This window comes from Paramacrobiotus metropolitanus, unplaced genomic scaffold (genome assembly GCF_019649055.1).
Source record: "Paramacrobiotus metropolitanus isolate TYO unplaced genomic scaffold, Prichtersi_v1.0 Parri_scaffold0000020, whole genome shotgun sequence".
In the NCBI taxonomy this organism is placed as follows: domain Eukaryota; kingdom Metazoa; phylum Tardigrada; class Eutardigrada; order Parachela; family Macrobiotidae; genus Paramacrobiotus; species Paramacrobiotus metropolitanus.
The window spans coordinates 1,383,770-1,399,481 of record NW_026570240.1 but is presented as its reverse complement, the minus strand read 5'-3'; the positions used below and the strand labels follow the sequence as shown (position 1 = coordinate 1,399,481).

At 41.1% G+C, this 15,712-nt stretch overlaps 4 protein-coding genes across 5 annotated transcripts; 2 read left to right on the top strand and 2 right to left on the bottom strand.

The window, feature by feature from the left end:
• Positions 1 to 654: 654 nt before the first annotated feature.
• LOC129586226 (guanine nucleotide-binding protein subunit beta-5-like) lies at positions 655 to 4,245 on the bottom strand. Its single transcript, XM_055479306.1, has 9 exons — positions 3,856 to 4,245; positions 3,372 to 3,738; positions 2,728 to 2,983; positions 2,449 to 2,575; positions 2,123 to 2,263; positions 1,637 to 1,777; positions 1,458 to 1,554; positions 1,178 to 1,344; positions 655 to 917 (listed from the first exon to the last, which is right to left on the bottom strand). The coding sequence occupies exons 2-9, from the start codon at positions 3,529 to 3,531 to the stop codon at positions 906 to 908; spliced, it is 1,101 nt and encodes a 366-aa protein (XP_055335281.1). The 5' UTR covers positions 3,532 to 3,738; positions 3,856 to 4,245; the 3' UTR covers positions 655 to 905.
• A 2,664-nt stretch (positions 4,246 to 6,909) lies between these two features.
• LOC129586280 (uncharacterized) lies at positions 6,910 to 9,858 on the top strand. Its single transcript, XM_055479405.1, has 5 exons — positions 6,910 to 7,198; positions 7,622 to 7,894; positions 8,436 to 8,759; positions 8,826 to 9,218; positions 9,297 to 9,858. Exons 1-5 carry the CDS (start codon positions 7,138 to 7,140, stop codon positions 9,476 to 9,478), a joined length of 1,233 nt encoding a protein of 410 aa, XP_055335380.1. The 5' UTR covers positions 6,910 to 7,137; the 3' UTR covers positions 9,479 to 9,858.
• Positions 9,366 to 12,304, bottom strand: LOC129586279 (probable ATP-dependent RNA helicase DDX49). Of its 2 annotated transcripts, XM_055479403.1 has the most exons (9): positions 12,007 to 12,304; positions 11,807 to 11,930; positions 11,441 to 11,526; positions 11,249 to 11,370; positions 11,008 to 11,186; positions 10,729 to 10,869; positions 10,459 to 10,663; positions 10,165 to 10,329; positions 9,366 to 9,819 (listed from the first exon to the last, which is right to left on the bottom strand). In XM_055479403.1, the coding sequence occupies exons 1-9, from the start codon at positions 12,128 to 12,130 to the stop codon at positions 9,751 to 9,753; spliced, it is 1,215 nt and encodes a 404-aa protein (XP_055335378.1). In that variant the 5' UTR covers positions 12,131 to 12,304; the 3' UTR covers positions 9,366 to 9,750. The 2 variants fall into 2 exon arrangements, with proteins under 2 accessions (XP_055335378.1, XP_055335379.1); XM_055479404.1 differs by having other exon boundaries at positions 9,369 to 9,819; positions 10,165 to 10,663.
• A 182-nt stretch (positions 12,305 to 12,486) lies between these two features.
• On the top strand, positions 12,487 to 15,536 carry LOC129586215 (SUMO-activating enzyme subunit 2-like). The gene is made up of 5 exons (XM_055479291.1): positions 12,487 to 12,806; positions 12,922 to 13,005; positions 13,170 to 13,240; positions 13,388 to 13,553; positions 13,905 to 15,536. The coding sequence occupies exons 1-5, from the start codon at positions 12,681 to 12,683 to the stop codon at positions 15,249 to 15,251; spliced, it is 1,794 nt and encodes a 597-aa protein (XP_055335266.1). The 5' UTR covers positions 12,487 to 12,680; the 3' UTR covers positions 15,252 to 15,536.
• Positions 15,537 to 15,712: the final 176 nt, after the last annotated feature.

The window sequence follows — 15,712 nt, the reverse complement described above, 5'->3', positions numbered from 1 at the left end:
GCAGCATGCAGCGCATCGACTGGTACGATTATATGTTAAACTACAGTATTCGTCTGTGGTATTAAATAACCAAAAACGATGCACAGAAAAATAATTGAATTTTTTCCGATGGAGATCGCAGAACGAAATTAATCAAATCTTTCGCGCTATGGCTAGACCAGCATGTACCATGCACTGGTGTAAGTAGAAACAAAAATGCAGTAATCAAATATATTTGAACATAACACATCCTTTTGCCTGGAGCTGCATGCCCTTCCCAACCTAACTTTTCGCAGACTATCTATATTAGTCCGTAGCTAATAAAGTTCACCGCTTCCGCTTAGTATGTCATACGCTGTATTCATACGCTCTCCATTTTAATTGCAGACTATTCAGGGACGCAGTATTGTCAATACATTACATTTTTTCGTTCAGTATACTGCTTATCCGCGGTAGTAAATCTCGTCCAACCGGTATTATGTACTTGGATTTTAACTTTACGCATTGCTCTTGTTCATCCTCATGACTTTTATGAGCTATTGCGGCACAGTAGCATTTTAAACTAGATGGTAAAGTTAGCCGAAAAGCAATGGCATGTTACAGTGAACATATGCACTTCCTAACTATTTACTCATTGTCTGTCTTATATTTGTAAGTTACCCTTATAATGCAGGAGAATCTTGCTTCCGGCTTTAAAAGTTTGGGATTCATTTCACAAGAAAATTTGCATCGAATGTATAGCATCTTTAGTCCTTTAATAAAATACCATAACAACAGAGTTTATAATTTGAGAGTCCTAAATTTTAAAGGCTTTGAGTACGTAAGTAAAACGTTTTTCCAGAGATCGGTCAAATTGCAGCAACAGTTGCAGCAGCCAGATTTCTTGTTCTTGGGCTAAACGAACAGTCCAGTTAAACTTCGGATTTTTAAGCCCAAACCTGAAAAACACCGAGACAATGTGTATGTTTACAATCGATTTATAATGCAATGACTTACGCCAGGTGACGTCCCCGTTTAATAATTTAAAGTTGAATAATTTTATAGTTCTGTGCATATCATGCCGGCACAAAAATTTAAGCAGAATTAGTGCTTAATGGCGCCCTTCTTATTTGTATTTAATTTAATAAAGATTAAAGCATAGAAATATAGTTATTAGTCTTGAAGTTTGTTGTTAATAAAGATGTAAATCAAGGCATACTCGAATCGTTTGATCCCAGCTGGCAGTGCCCAAGGCAGTTCCGTCTGGTGATATCCGCAGTTGGCTAACCCGATTTTCATGTCCGTAGAGAATTCCCACGCGAACGCATTTCAGGGTATCCCAAATGTTAACGCTATAGTCGTTGTAACCGCCAAACAGCAGCCGACCTAGTGATTATAAAAGCAATTTGCACTCCACAGTGCGCATGACAGCATACGCAAATCTATGAAACCTAATGAAAAGCAGAGAGAAAAAACAAAAATGTACGATTTGTACGTACCACTTATGGAAAAATCGACGGCATTTACTCCGAAAATGAGACCATCTTTTCCGTAATATGCGATTTCACGTTCCGCCCGTACATCAAACAATCGGCACTGGAAATTTGAGAAAACCGATTGAAACAAAAATGTAAAGCTGATACAACAGCGAATCTACAGTTAGTTGTATTTTTCTTACGCTGCCGTCATCGGAACCAGTAGCAAATGCTTCTCCACTGGGATAATAACGCACAGAGTTAATATCAGCTGCGTGACCTTCAAACTGTTGCACACATTCGCCATTCCTGAGGTCCCATATTCTGGCTGTCTGGTCACTTGACTGTATGAGAAAAGTAAGTTATGTTCTTGGACTGGGAAAGGAAAAGCAAGTGTGGTTTAAGGTTTTTACACTGGTAACGCAACGATCAAATAGCATTTACAGTACTGTACACGTAAGGAAATCATCTACGATAACAGCTAGACTACACATCTGCTTTTAAAGATTGTTATCACCATATATATTTAACGTTTAAATAAATTTCAGCAATAAGTTTTGAATACCAAAATATAACCACCACTATATGGAGCCTTTGATCGAAACAGCGCCACATGAGCTTTAGCACGGTGTTTACCGCCTTTTTCGGTAACCATTGTACTTCGGCTGTTGCGAAATAGTCTTACTTACTCCGGAAACAAATGTGGCTGCTTCCGACGGACAAAGGTCAATAGCCATGACGTCCCTTTCATGGCCATGGAAGCTTTGTATTATTTGTGAGCTTTCAACATCCCAAAGAGCACAAGTGCAGTCTCCGCTCGCGGTAAGTATCTGTAATAAAGATGGTATAAAACCTATGATATTCAATTATGTAACCGTTAAATGAAAATTCAAGGAGGATTAAGTTTCGTGCAAATTCTTATAATTGTGCAATATCTTATATATATATTTTTGTATATTTTATAACTTTGATATCCAAATTTTGTTCTGTTAATTAGGGAGCCGGACTAGCGTACTTGTTGATCTGAGTGAGCGAAAGTGCAAGCGGATAAATAACTCGTATGTGTGGCGACGGTTTTCTTCCGCTGCGACGCATCTTCATCGGAGCTCAAGGTGAACACAGAACATTTATTGTCCAGGCCACTAAAACAGAATTCTATATATTTATTATACTCGTACTTGTATTAATTCTAAGATTTTGCAAAAAACATCTAAGCTGCTTTAATTTCACAAATTGCGAGCACATAATTTGTACTAGTACACCGTTCAGCGAGGTCAAATAATTAATTACCTACCCTGCACAGATGATGCCACCGGAAGGAGCAAACGCACAGCTCATCACCCAGGTTGTGGGCATAGAGATGGCGTTCTCTTTATTGGAAGTAAAAGCGTCCCACACAATTAGCTTGCCATCTTGTGATGAACTAACCATGCGCCGTTTGTCCTGTGCCCAGTCGATGCTTAATACTTTACTTTGATGGCCTTTCAGTATTCTTCTCTGTTTCCAGGATATCGGGGGCACATTGTCCAGCTTTTCTGCCATTTTGTTGACTACAAACACACCACATACATACAAAGCTTTATACCTGTTAGGTTTTGGAAAAACGGACGAAAAACATCGTTGTAGTTCTATGGAATTTCTGTCAATAAATTTTCAGCGGTCTCGGAATCCGATACGACAGCGCTTTCATATTATAGAAGTACTAATAATCTGATATTAAATATACAGTGAATTATGTATTTGACTTTGACTGAATAGTATACTAAACTTTCTGAGTTTGATCATATACCGAACATGCAGTAACACTATAATTTGAGTTATAACTGCTAAAAATAATTCGATTGTCCAAACAAATTTGAAAAACAGTGCCCGTCGGCTTTTTCTGTTGCAATACAAATTACAGACTTATGGTAATGACTCTAGATCGGGCACTCGTACGTGTGAGATCATTATGTTTCCGCTTTTCTTCCTCCAGCTTCTTCCGCAGAGATTCGATCTCAGCTTGCAGGGAGTCGATATCATGACCGATGATAGGACTGGGACTCGGGGGACAAGGAGAACTTCCGCCGTCGGTGTTGCGCATTCCTGGAGATGCCATCAGTCGGATTCCGTGCTCACCACAATGCGCGACGCTGCATGATTGTTGCACGGGCAGCAATCATAGAACAGAGACCACCTGCATGGACCTGCGGCGCTCATGCAGGCGCAGCTGCATCAACCCTGGTTCTTATCAGTGTGATAGTAGTGATCCCATATATATATCCCGCTTTCCCCAAATCAGTCAATTAACCGCCTCGATTTGGCACTGCATATACAATTACAGAAGTGCATTTATATTCCGTAATTATACCTAACACGGTGATATGACAATGTAACATCAGATGCGCGCTAGCTAGTAGCAAAATGTATGGCGAGTGCTCACCAAAGAAAAGGTATAAATTTTAGGATTATCCACGGCGACAAACCGGAAGTGACGGGCACGGCATACGAAGCGAACACTCCGTTAGCAAATAGGAAACTATTCCAGGGAAGAGTACGCACAGTCAATTGTTCATCACGGGAAAAAACAGCTTAACTTATTAGGGAAGAGGTGGAACGTTGTCTTGCAGTAGTTTCGGGTGAGCAGGGAAAATGTAAATTATGCAACATCCCACCCTTCCGGCTGTATCGCCGTCTCCAGCATGTACAATACGTGGAACATTGTTATATGCAAATGCGGTGCATTGCGCTGCCAGCTGCAGCGTGCAAGCACTGCATTGCCGTCCACATTTCCGGCATTAGTACGGGTTCTTTCTGGTCGATCCAGCACGCGCCTCCCGAATGCCAAGCCAGTGCCAGTCAAGAAGAGCACTGCAAGCTGATCCTGTGGAAGTGCTTATTGGTATTTATACCGAACAAGCTATGCCTGCATGTGCAGAAGGCTGCATGCAATATCTACAGTATATAATGGAAATATGCATGCTCACTGCTGAAGCCTGCCTTCTACACGGATCGGACGTATTGTACCACAGCCGACGATGTACAATTTCAACTGGGTAATACTAATACTTCTACGGCCTACCGTATGCATGTTCATAGATTAGAACTACACATTAAATAATAATTAGCACATACAATAATCGTTAGATGTTGTATATTGTAAATTCTAGACCATAACCAGATCCAAATGATATTAGTCATATTACTGTAATTTGTGCATACGGCGTAAAGTTTTTTTAACATTGCGTAATGTTATAATCCTTAATGGTATACTGTACACCTTTGTACGTCCCCTTTGCAGTACAATGACTACAATCGCAGTGGTAACGAAAATTATTTAGAGGTGCTTAAGGGCGACTAATTTATGATAATTACATAAAAGTCCTTCACTTTCAATTAAACTGCTAGTTGTACGATCATAGTTACGCCATAAATGAAAGTGTTATCAGATAGCACATTTTTTACTTTATCGCATCCACAACACCAAAATTTAAAATGGTGCATTTTAAACTTTAAAATATAAAAAGTTGAAAAACATACATTGTAATACACTTGTTTTACAAACAGTACCTGATCATGCCAAAAATAGCCTAAACTGGTATGGCATACTATGCTCCAAAATGGTAAGAAGCGGATTTCGGCGACCACAAACAGATGGTATTAAACTGAATTTTAAAGTGTTCGTAGGTACCATTCATCATTTTACTGACCTAACAGCACACTTTTACAAAATCATGAAACAGGTCGCCAAATTCCAATCTCTTACGTTTTTAGAGGAAAGAATTGGCTACAAAACAGGGTATAGCGTTCTGGGTTGTTAATGTTTTGTGAGAGGAGTACAATAAAAAAGGTAAAAAACTGCACTTTTCAAAAGGAGCATGTAAAGTGTTTGGCTGTCAATCGATCCTGGATCGCAACGCTCTTTGTCCAGTGCCTGGTAGTGTCCAGTGTCTGTGCCTTTCAGCCCGCAATGTCCAGACAGGACCAGACCGACGGCTTACAATGGAAAGCTGCCATCGCTTGTCTGACAGGAAACGGACAAACAATCAATCGGGCGCTGTTAATTTATCAGCTGCGCCCATTGTAACTTTTTATGACAGCCTTCGCAAAAAAAATGCATAAGAATTCAACGACTCATCCTTTTCCCTTTCAAGTAGAGGAATGTTTGTTTTACAAGGATAAAGACAATTTAGAAAATCGGTAATTTATAAAATCGGGTTCTTGCTATAATTTAGTCCCCCTTAACTGTACAATCGCAGCATAAACTGTTTTTATTACGCATTACTATGTATTGTAAATGACAGTGTGACAGCTTGTATTAATTTGCTTGTAAACTTGAAAAGCAAAGCTACATATGCCGTATATAGTTGCGATCAAATATTAAAAGGTTAAGTACTCGTACGAGTACTTGCACTGCCAGATATATCAGGCCTGCTAGGAACAAACCACAGCTCTGCAGTTTATCCTTGGATTTTCCATACTTCTGTTAGAACAGTGGACGCAGAAATTCACAATACCTGTTTTTTTAAACAAATGCAAACCTTTAAGGGAAATGGCCCGGCACTTGCAGTTGCATTGGCACAAAATATGGCATCCTGTTTATACAGCTGACATTATCATGAAACATTCGTACTTCGGCATTTCTCACAGATTTCCTTCCTCGCTGGACCTCTCTAGCTAGATCTGCTGGCTCGTTGGTACTAATGAGGCATATATTCTGTTGCTCGCGTTTCGCCACGGTTTCCTGCTGGCTCTTATTTTCAAAGTTCCCTCATCAGCCGGGTGGATTCCGGTCCCCGTGAACCATGGCCAGGGGTCTCAAAGCCCAGCGGATAGAGCAAATAAACCTGCGTGATGTCCACGATTTCGCAGTTTTTGTCGCACTCTGCTGGCTGCTCCGGCACAAGTGGAAATCGCTGCGATGTACGAAAGGGCCAGTATTCGGTATATTGCATGCCGACCTGCGTCAGGTTACATCCCAGGTCACCAGTTTCTAACTTTTTAGCACTAAAGTACTGATAGTTCACCAATTTATTACTCTCATTTTAATAATTAGAATTAAGTTAGGTAGGGTGCAGAACTTCGCCAATATTAATAAATTTTGTGCATAAATGTCGTCAGCAGCTGTTTTGGAAAGGAAATTGGACCTGCTTGGTGCAACCGTGCAAGGCTGCATCTAAAACATATATCTGGCGCAATGTTTTGATAGCTTTTGTGAATTTGAATATGTACGTAATAAACAGTAAAAAAGTAATCAGGAATTTAACAACAAACAGTAGCGGATCAAAATTAGTACTTGTACTATATATTTTTGTGTTTTTGTATCGTGGCCGCCTTTTCAGTTTACAGTCACTGAAGCGCCGTCTGGGGCTTTTGGTCGTATTTAACCTTATGCAGATGGCGCACTCAGTTTCATGCGACCCGTGCGCTCACCCAGTGCACACTTGCACAGCGACTTGCACTCACTGCAATATGCACCGTAGGCTAAGCTGATCTGGATGGGTTTTTCTATTTTTTTCGTCAAATCCAGTTTTCATCCCGTTCCGTCCCTACAAGGTTGCCAGAACGAATTTTCGTCATGGGCTTCCTTGATTAAATTGAAAGTGTAATTGCTTACTGTTTGGATTTTGGATGGATTAGTCTTCTTTTTACGAAAGCCGACTGTTGTATTCCACCGAATTTCCGAAAGTTTATCGCTTTATATACGGCCCTCAAACATTGCGAAATGAGGGCTTTCTCAGAATACTTTTTAATTGCGGCAGCCAGTTTAATAGGTTGTGCCAAAGGTAAGCGCTCCTCCTTGTGGCTTTACTTTCCGAAGCAGATATTTCGTTATTTTTAGTGTATTTGTTTTAATATTAGGCTGTGTTGGGATAACGTTTCAACCTGAACGGAAAGAGTGTCTTGAGCTCTGTTTGTTTTGTAACTGTTTTGGGATTATACTTTATAGTATTATTATTAATTATACAATTTATATTCATTATTCATGATATTATTGATTAAAGGTAGAACTGTTAAAATGTTGAATTTAATCGCTATTTTGTTACGTTACGATATTGCTAACGTACTGTAATTGGTTCTGCATGAAATATGTGGTTGATATCGTAATTTCATTTGCGAAGCGCCGAAGCCAAGGAGCGGCAAGGTATCCTGGAAATTAAATTAAAATGTATACAGTTAGTAAATCTACCTTATGTGGTATTTTGCAGGCACTAAGATCACGAGCGACAGTGAACTGGGCCCACAGAACTTTGTTCTGCCTACTGCTAATATTATATTGAAATGCACCGGAGGTAGTGGACTTATTTGGAAGTACGAGGATGGATCATTACCCGAGGGGGCGAAGATCCAGGCACCCTCGACCCAGGATCAGTCGTCTGTGCTGGAGCTCATTTTGAGTCCGATTCGACATAATGGCGGCGCCTACAGTTGTATAGATAACGCCAAAAACAAGGACACAATCAACCTGAATGTTGTTAGTGGTAAGCGTCCGGTAACAGTAGTGGTATTTTCGTTTTTTAGTGGCAATGTGGCAGCGACTGCATAAGCTTGCGTCTGTCTAAGTGTTCTGTAATAAAATTCCGCATGGTATGAAGCTTTGCAGCTAGCAAGCGACTGCGAGCACTTCGGCAGTTTTGTCAGGGTGCCATCGAGCTAGCAGTTATTTATTAAATTTGTTTGCTAAGCAGTTTGATGATTTATGAGTTTACGATAGCTGACTCCGTCGACTGCTGTACGCACTCAATAATTTTCGTGTTTGTAAAAGGGAATTAGTCGTGAGCCTGGAACATTCAAATACTCAGTCCGGCCGGTATAAATACTAATAGAACTGCATTAACTTTCGGAAAGCACAGAAATAATGAGTGAGTTCCTTATCGGGATGACGCAACATAACTTTCCAGTCAGTTCTGTTCGGTTTTCGTGTAGCTGTAAGATCTTATTGTTAGTCAGTAACGGTGCGTCGTAAACTGTCATAAATATGAACTTTCGGAAAAAGTGTTAAGTTGTCTTTTTATGTTTTAGCCAAATCGTTATACGCTGATCCAGTGGTAGGAAACGGAACAGTTGATACCACACTTCGTTGCCATCAGCGCTTCAGTCCTCTGTTTCCATTGATCTGGACATTCCCGAATGGCAGTGAAATAATACCAGGAAACTACTCAAAAGGAGACAACCGCGTTAGCGTTAACGCACCAGAAAAGGGTTCAGCGTTACATCTTAGAGTTGCCTCTAGGAGAGACATCGAGTTAGGGAATTATGAGTGCAGGCTGAATACTAGCGGCTCCACCCTTCCTGCGGAAATCATTGCACAACTGAATGAAATAAAGACATCTGTGAATTACGAAGGTATTGCGATTTGTTCGCATGCAGTCTGTTGATATTGTCTTTTACATGCTTTTTAATTTCACATAGCTAAACCTGATGTAAAGTTCGAAGGCTCGCAGCAGAAATCCAAGAGTGCCACAAAAGGAGAACCGTTTGTCTTGAAATGCATCGTTGAGGGACACAATGATACGGTCAAATTTGTGAAGATGAATGAGGAGACTAAGGAGAACACTACACTCCTGGAAGGCCCTGTTAGCAGCTTACAGCTGTGCGAAGGAAGCAATGATGAGTACTGCATTCCAGGTTCCACTTATAAAGTTAGCCAGCAGGAAGTGCGAGCGAACGATACTGGAAAGTTACACAGCGTAACAATCTCAATGCACATCACCGAAACCAAGGACGAAGATCGAGGAGAGTATATCTGCATAGCTAAGAACAGTGCTGGTGAACACCGTGCCAGCACGACCCTTCGCGTGAAAGGTGCGTAATTGTACACGAATTATGTTTGAGAAATGTCCACGAAGAGTTTGCCTTTTTTGAATGCTTCTCATCTTGCAGATAAGCTGGCTGCTTTGTGGCCTTTCTTGGGGATTGTTGGTGAAGTCGTCCTGCTTTGTCTTATTATTTTCTGCTACGAGAAGCGACGAAACAAGGCGGCCGATGATGAAGATGAGAATGAGCCCATGAAAGCAGAAGTCCACGAAACGCGAGAGACGAACGTTCAACGACGTGGAAAATGAATGGAGGCATCGGAGCGCAGAGAGTAAATCCAGAATATCAGAAGTTTTTAACTCTTTTGCTCTTGTGAATGATATCATTGATATGATATGGCCGCCACACAGAGGTCCATATCGGTTGCTTCTTCCGTGATTTCTTATACAGTCCTTCGCGTCTATAATTTAATCGTGTTGTTGGTACCCATTTGTTTCCTGTGCCAGACAGTGAACAGTAACACTGATTAGTCGTTTTTGTTTTTCACCTTCATTTCAGTTTGTTTTAGCCATTTTAATAATTAACGTTTTAACTGCTTGTTTCTTTTTGTCTTTGAAGAGTTTCCGAGAGTTTGTGTTGGTTTTTCTTCCTGTAACAGAAAAGAATTGTATAAAATTACCGTTCAAGATTTAAGTCTCTGGATGATGATACAGGAATTTTTGCAATAATAATCATATACCTACGGCAAATCTTACAATTACAACCATATAGGCACCTACGAACACGTGAATGTGGCAAATGGTACAAAAACACAGAATTTCATTCCCGCGTTGCATAAAGCACTATTCAAGTAGTATTAAAAGTAAATGTACCTATATGATTATTATGTCCTATCACTTTCACAGTAAGATGTCCTATCACTTTCACAGTAAGTACTTTGTAGTACAACTAGTGGTAACGGTAAGTCTGTAACGTTTGCGCTAGCGCATCGTACCTCTCCGGCTTCCCATTCCCGTAGAATAGCATCTTTTCTTTTGTTAATCAATCGACGCTCATCAAAATCTTCCTCATCCAGCTTTATCCCTGCTTGTCTAACGGCTAATTCGACCTCATTCAAAGATGCTTGAACCAGTTCTTCGTCGAAAGGATATTCCGCAACCTTAACCCCCATCAGATCTTCAATGGCATGCACAAGGCGAACATCGAACTGCGTTACGAGCGATATCGCCAGGCCAGGCTTGTTGGCTCTCGCAGTGCGACCTACTCGGTGAATGTAGTCTTTGCTCACCGTCGGCACATTATGATTAACCACAAGGTCAACTTTGGGAATATCCAGGCCGCGGCTGCCGACATCCGTCGATATCAGAATTTTAATACTGTGCGATTTGAACCGGGCCAGTGCGGCAAGACGTTCTTTCTGCTTCATCATAGAGTGTAATCCGTTGCAGTTGAATCCGAGATCTTGGAGGGCTAGCGTAAGTATTTGACAGAGCCTGTAAAGGTAGAATGATCTGCTGTAGCGAATTTACAGATAAAGGAGTACAATGCTACGGCATACTTGCAAGTCTTCACAAAAACCATTATCAAAGATCTGTCATGTTTCTCCAAAAAATCTTGAAGGATGTTCACAAGGTAGGCATCCTTAACAGCCGCAGGCGTAAGGACGTATCTCTGATCCAATTCGTCCACGGTAGCGATGCTGAAACAAAATAAGTCATTTCTACAGAAACAGCCACAAACCGGCAAAATAATGGCAAAATGAAAATGCGAACAAGTAACAACAGTACTTTTTTGGTAAAAAGTTGTGTTCTGGTAAAAAGAAGCATAAAACCCCTACCGAGACTCGATGCGGAATATAAACGGATCACTCATAGCCGAACTTTTTACTTGCTCCAGAGTTTCACTCATTGTGGCACTGAACATCAAAGTCTGACGCTTTTCTGGTAAAATACCGAGAATCAGTCCTAAATCAGCACTGAAGCTGCTGACCAACAGGCGATCCGCTTCATCCATAACCTGAAACAATTGCTATTAAACCGGTATCCACGTGTTTGGCTGAAGTGGAAACGAGCGCGTACCAAAAATTTAGCTTTCTTCATGTTAAAACTCGTGTTACTCCTTATATGGTCAGCCAGTCGCCCCGGTGTGGCAATAATCACATGAGGTTTATGGGACAATTCAGCGCCTTGGTCCAGCAGACCTATACATTGGCGAATTCAGAAAGCAGAGACAATTTCCAACTGATTTGAAAAATATCAGGAAAAACTTACTCATTCCGCCGATTATTAACGATAATCGCAATCCTAGCGGTTTGCCTAATGCCCGAAACTGCTCGTGGATTTGATGAGCCAGTTCTCTACAAAAAAGTTAAATAATGATGAATATGACTGCCTTTGAAGTTTTGTCTTTTTAAAAAGTGACACAGAAAAAAGGCATCGGCCTGTTAAAAAGAAGCATACTCCGATACTCGGACATACAATAATACAGTTACAGTAATAATACAGTTACTGTACGGTACTGTGATGCTTGCTACTATTACTGGAGTATATTTAGAGTATATATTTCCTTCTCTAACTACCCCGCTATTACTGTCTTTAATGCTAAACCAACAGCAATATACAAGATCGAACGTATACCTGGTTGGAGTCAAAACTACAGCGAAAATTCCATAAGGATCTTCGGAGAGTTTCTGAAGGATAGGAAGACTAAAGGCGGCGGTTTTTCCACTCCCGGTTTTGGCACAGCCAATGCAGTCGCGGCCTTCAAAGAAAGCTTTTTATTCTTTAACCACTAAAACCTTGTACCAGGTGAATTCTTCGCAGTCCGAACGCCGTACCTGCTAAAATCGCCGGAATACACTGTTCTTGAACGGGAGTAGGTTTTTTCAGTCCAACAATTTCACACTGCTTTATCAGCCATTCGTGTAGACCAAGATCCAAAAAAGATTTTGCTGGCTCCATTTTACTATTTTGAACAATCAGCTTTATACTTCAAGGTCTAGATACTCACTGATCCCATTATAAAATAAAAAATCCACAACGGCAGATGCTGTTAAATAACATTATAACTGATACAAATGTTCAGGAAATCAATAAAAAAACAGAAAACTACTTATAACTTATGATTTATCATTAAATTTTATGATAAATAATTTATCTGTACAGTGTACAGTGCTATCGTTAGTTCTCGTAGTCGTATCGCTTCGTGACTCCAGGTTGAGGCATGCGCTACCGCACACGAAAGCGTTAAACAAAGTGCGTTTTGTGCGCAAGTTGGCTCGCCTCGTCACTCACTGGCCGGTCGCCTTCTCAGTCTCTGATCACAAAATCTTTTCGTTCTTCGATTTGCTTGCTAAAAATTTGTTTAACTGCAGCGCCTGGATTTTGATTTTTTTGCTGGTTCGTATGAGTTCGATTAAGTACCAAATATTGCGGTGACATTTTAAGCCGAGAGACAATCTGCTGGAATTTCCCGGGCAAGCTGGTGTAAATCACTAATATTCCGAGAATCATGGCCTTCGACCCTGAAACGGCTGAAAAAATCCATAACGCGAAGATATTCATGGTCGGCGCTGGTGGTATTGGCTGCGAATTGCTGAAGAACTTGCTTCTGACCGGTTTTCGCAACGTAGAATTGGTAAGGGAGGCGTTACAGTGGTCTGGTGACTGCAATACTGAAAAACGAAACGGCTTTATTTTGGTTGTTTGTTTTGACTAAAATGGACTGGGACGTTATTTGACTTCGGCTTTAGATTGACTTGGACACGATCGAAGTGAGCAACCTGAACAGACAGTTCCTTTTCCGCAGCGAGCATGTGGGCAAACCCAAAGCAGAGGTGAATTGATTTAATGTTTTTGGTTCCTCTCGCAGTGTTGCTGAAACCGTTTTCTTGAGCAACCTAGGCTGAAGATTTTCATGAGTGTAAACTGTAAAGCCAGTAAAGGATTAGTGTTTATTTCACCGAAAGTGCACTCATTAATATCAGTGTTGTAATTTCAGGTCGCTGCCACAAGTGCTCTTGAAATGTGTCCAGAAGCCAAAATTACCTGGCATCACGACAGCATCATGAAGTAAGTGGTAGGATGAAGACTCACTTTTTAGTTCAGCAAGCGGAAAAGTATCGAGTTTCCCCGAATGATAAACTTACCGCTACCATGGTCTGTGTAATACACATACCATGTCCCAACCCTGCTTTATGACATCATTGATATTTGCAGGCCTCGCTTTAATGTGAAGTTCTTCTCCCAGTTTGATATCGTGATGAACGCTTTGGATAATGTTACTGCTCGCAGTCATGTTAACCGGATGTGTCTGGCTGCCAACGTTCCGTTGATTGAGAGCGGGAGTTCGGGATATTTGGGCAACTGCCGCGTCATTATTAAGGTAACGGACGTTATCTCACCATCAGAAGCGATTATATCAGTTCCGCAGGCTCGAAAATGTTTGATCATAAAATGTTTGACCATTGTAAAAGTAGCCAGTGCACTTGAAATTGAAACAAGCTGTTAATTCTGTGTATTTCAGCATAAAGAGGCACACGCAGAAGTATATTGCTTACCTGTTCTGTTTATGAAAAGTGAACTAGTTTGTTGGTTGTGAAATGGATTGATGATGATCAACAACGATTTGTTGTAGGGGATTTTTGTGAGTACATTATCGAGTTACTGCCTGCTGATATGTAAACTTAAATCGAAGATGTGTTGTATGTATACCACAGTGTTGCATTTTTTTCAGGGCAAGACCGAATGTTTCGATTGCGTTCCGCCAGTACCCCAAAAAACGTTTCCGGGCTGCACAATTCGCAACACACCCAGCGAGCCTATCCACTGCATTGTATGGGCTAAACACCTTTTTAATCAGTTATTTGGTGAAGCCGATCCAGATCAAGATGTTTCTCCGGATACGGCTGATCCCGAAGTGCACACTGCTCATGCTGCGAACGGTTTTGGAGATACCGCAAATGGTAGCAATGGAGAGAATGTTCAGCATAAATCTGTGTCGACCCGAAGTATTGCCGAAGCGTGTGGCTACAATCCCATTGAACTTTTTCAAAAACTATTCAACGTGGATATAAAATACCTGCTAAGCATGGATAAGTTGTGGGAAGGTCGACGGAAGGCACCAGTGCCGTTGAATATCCACGAATTGCTTAAGCACGCCGAAAATTTACCGTCCGTAAGCGCGGTAGAAGGGCAGCATGAAGACAAGCAAGTATGGTCGATGAAGGAGAACGCCCAGGTCTTCATGAAATCGGTTAATGCACTGAAGGCAACATTGAAGCAACTGGAAACTTTGGTCTGGGATAAAGACGACGAAAATTCTATGGACTTCGTCACTGCCTGTGCTAATTTACGAGCGCATTGTTTTGGAATAGCTGTGTTGTCGCGTTTTGATATCAAACAGATGGCGGGAAATATTATTCCCGCCATAGCGTCCACGAATGCGATGGTGGCGGGATTTATTATTTTTAATGCAATTAAGCTGCTTCAGGCTAAGTCAGATGAATGCCGTGTGGTGATTAACAAGGTTTTCCGAGATGTTGTGCCGGCTGTTAATCCCAAACGACGCGATAAGATTGTGAATCCAACACGATTGCAGGAACCGGTTAAGGGTTGTTTGTCTTGCGCTGACCACGTGGAAATCGGCATCGCCGTGAATGTGAAAATTATGACTATCAAGGAATTTCAGGACACGATATTGAAGGGATATTTGAAGATGACAGCTCCGGATGTCGAGCTGGACGATTCCTCGGGCAGAATCATCATTTCCAGCGAAGACGAAGGCTTAAAAAACAGGGACAAACCACTGAACTTTTTCGGCGTAGAAGATGGAACGAGACTGAATTGCGAAGATTTTCTGCAGGAATATGAAATTAAAGTCACTATTAGTCACGTTGAGGAATTACCGGATGGAAAGCTTTTCGTTGTCACCGGAGATCTCAAACAGATGGAAGAAGTACAACAGCAGGCGATTGCTGAGCCGCAGCTTGGCAAGCGCAAGGCCGATAATCAGATGATCAATTCAAATAAAAAATTGGGAATGGGGGTTCAGTCGCCGGAAGAAATGGAAGTTATCGACTGAATAGTGTTCTTCTTGTGCGAATTTTATAAATTTTTGTCGCTGGATGATCTCAGATATGAATTTTTGTCGATCTTGAGAACATAATTGTGGGTTTTAATTTTCCTGAAGCCTTTTTTCTGGCACTGTAGTATAGCTGAATATTTTTTAGCAGTTCGTTTGGTATTCTGTTTGCCAATTGGCGATGTACGTATTAAGGTTGGCACATTGCAGGGTAGGTTGGTTCTTTTGCGTTCGCCTTCCTTTTCTTGACATAGAGCTTTAGTGCGTATTCAATAAATTTGCATTTTGTGGTAAATCTTTTTTCGTGATTTTTGGTAAGGCGAAGTGAAAAATGGGTCTGCTTTGTGAAACATTCTTACCGGCAGTTACACTTACCGCCACCATTGATTGACGTTTACGTCGGAATACGCTACGCTACGTGCAACGTGTTCACTCTGTAGGTCTGTACTCTTTAGTGTAGG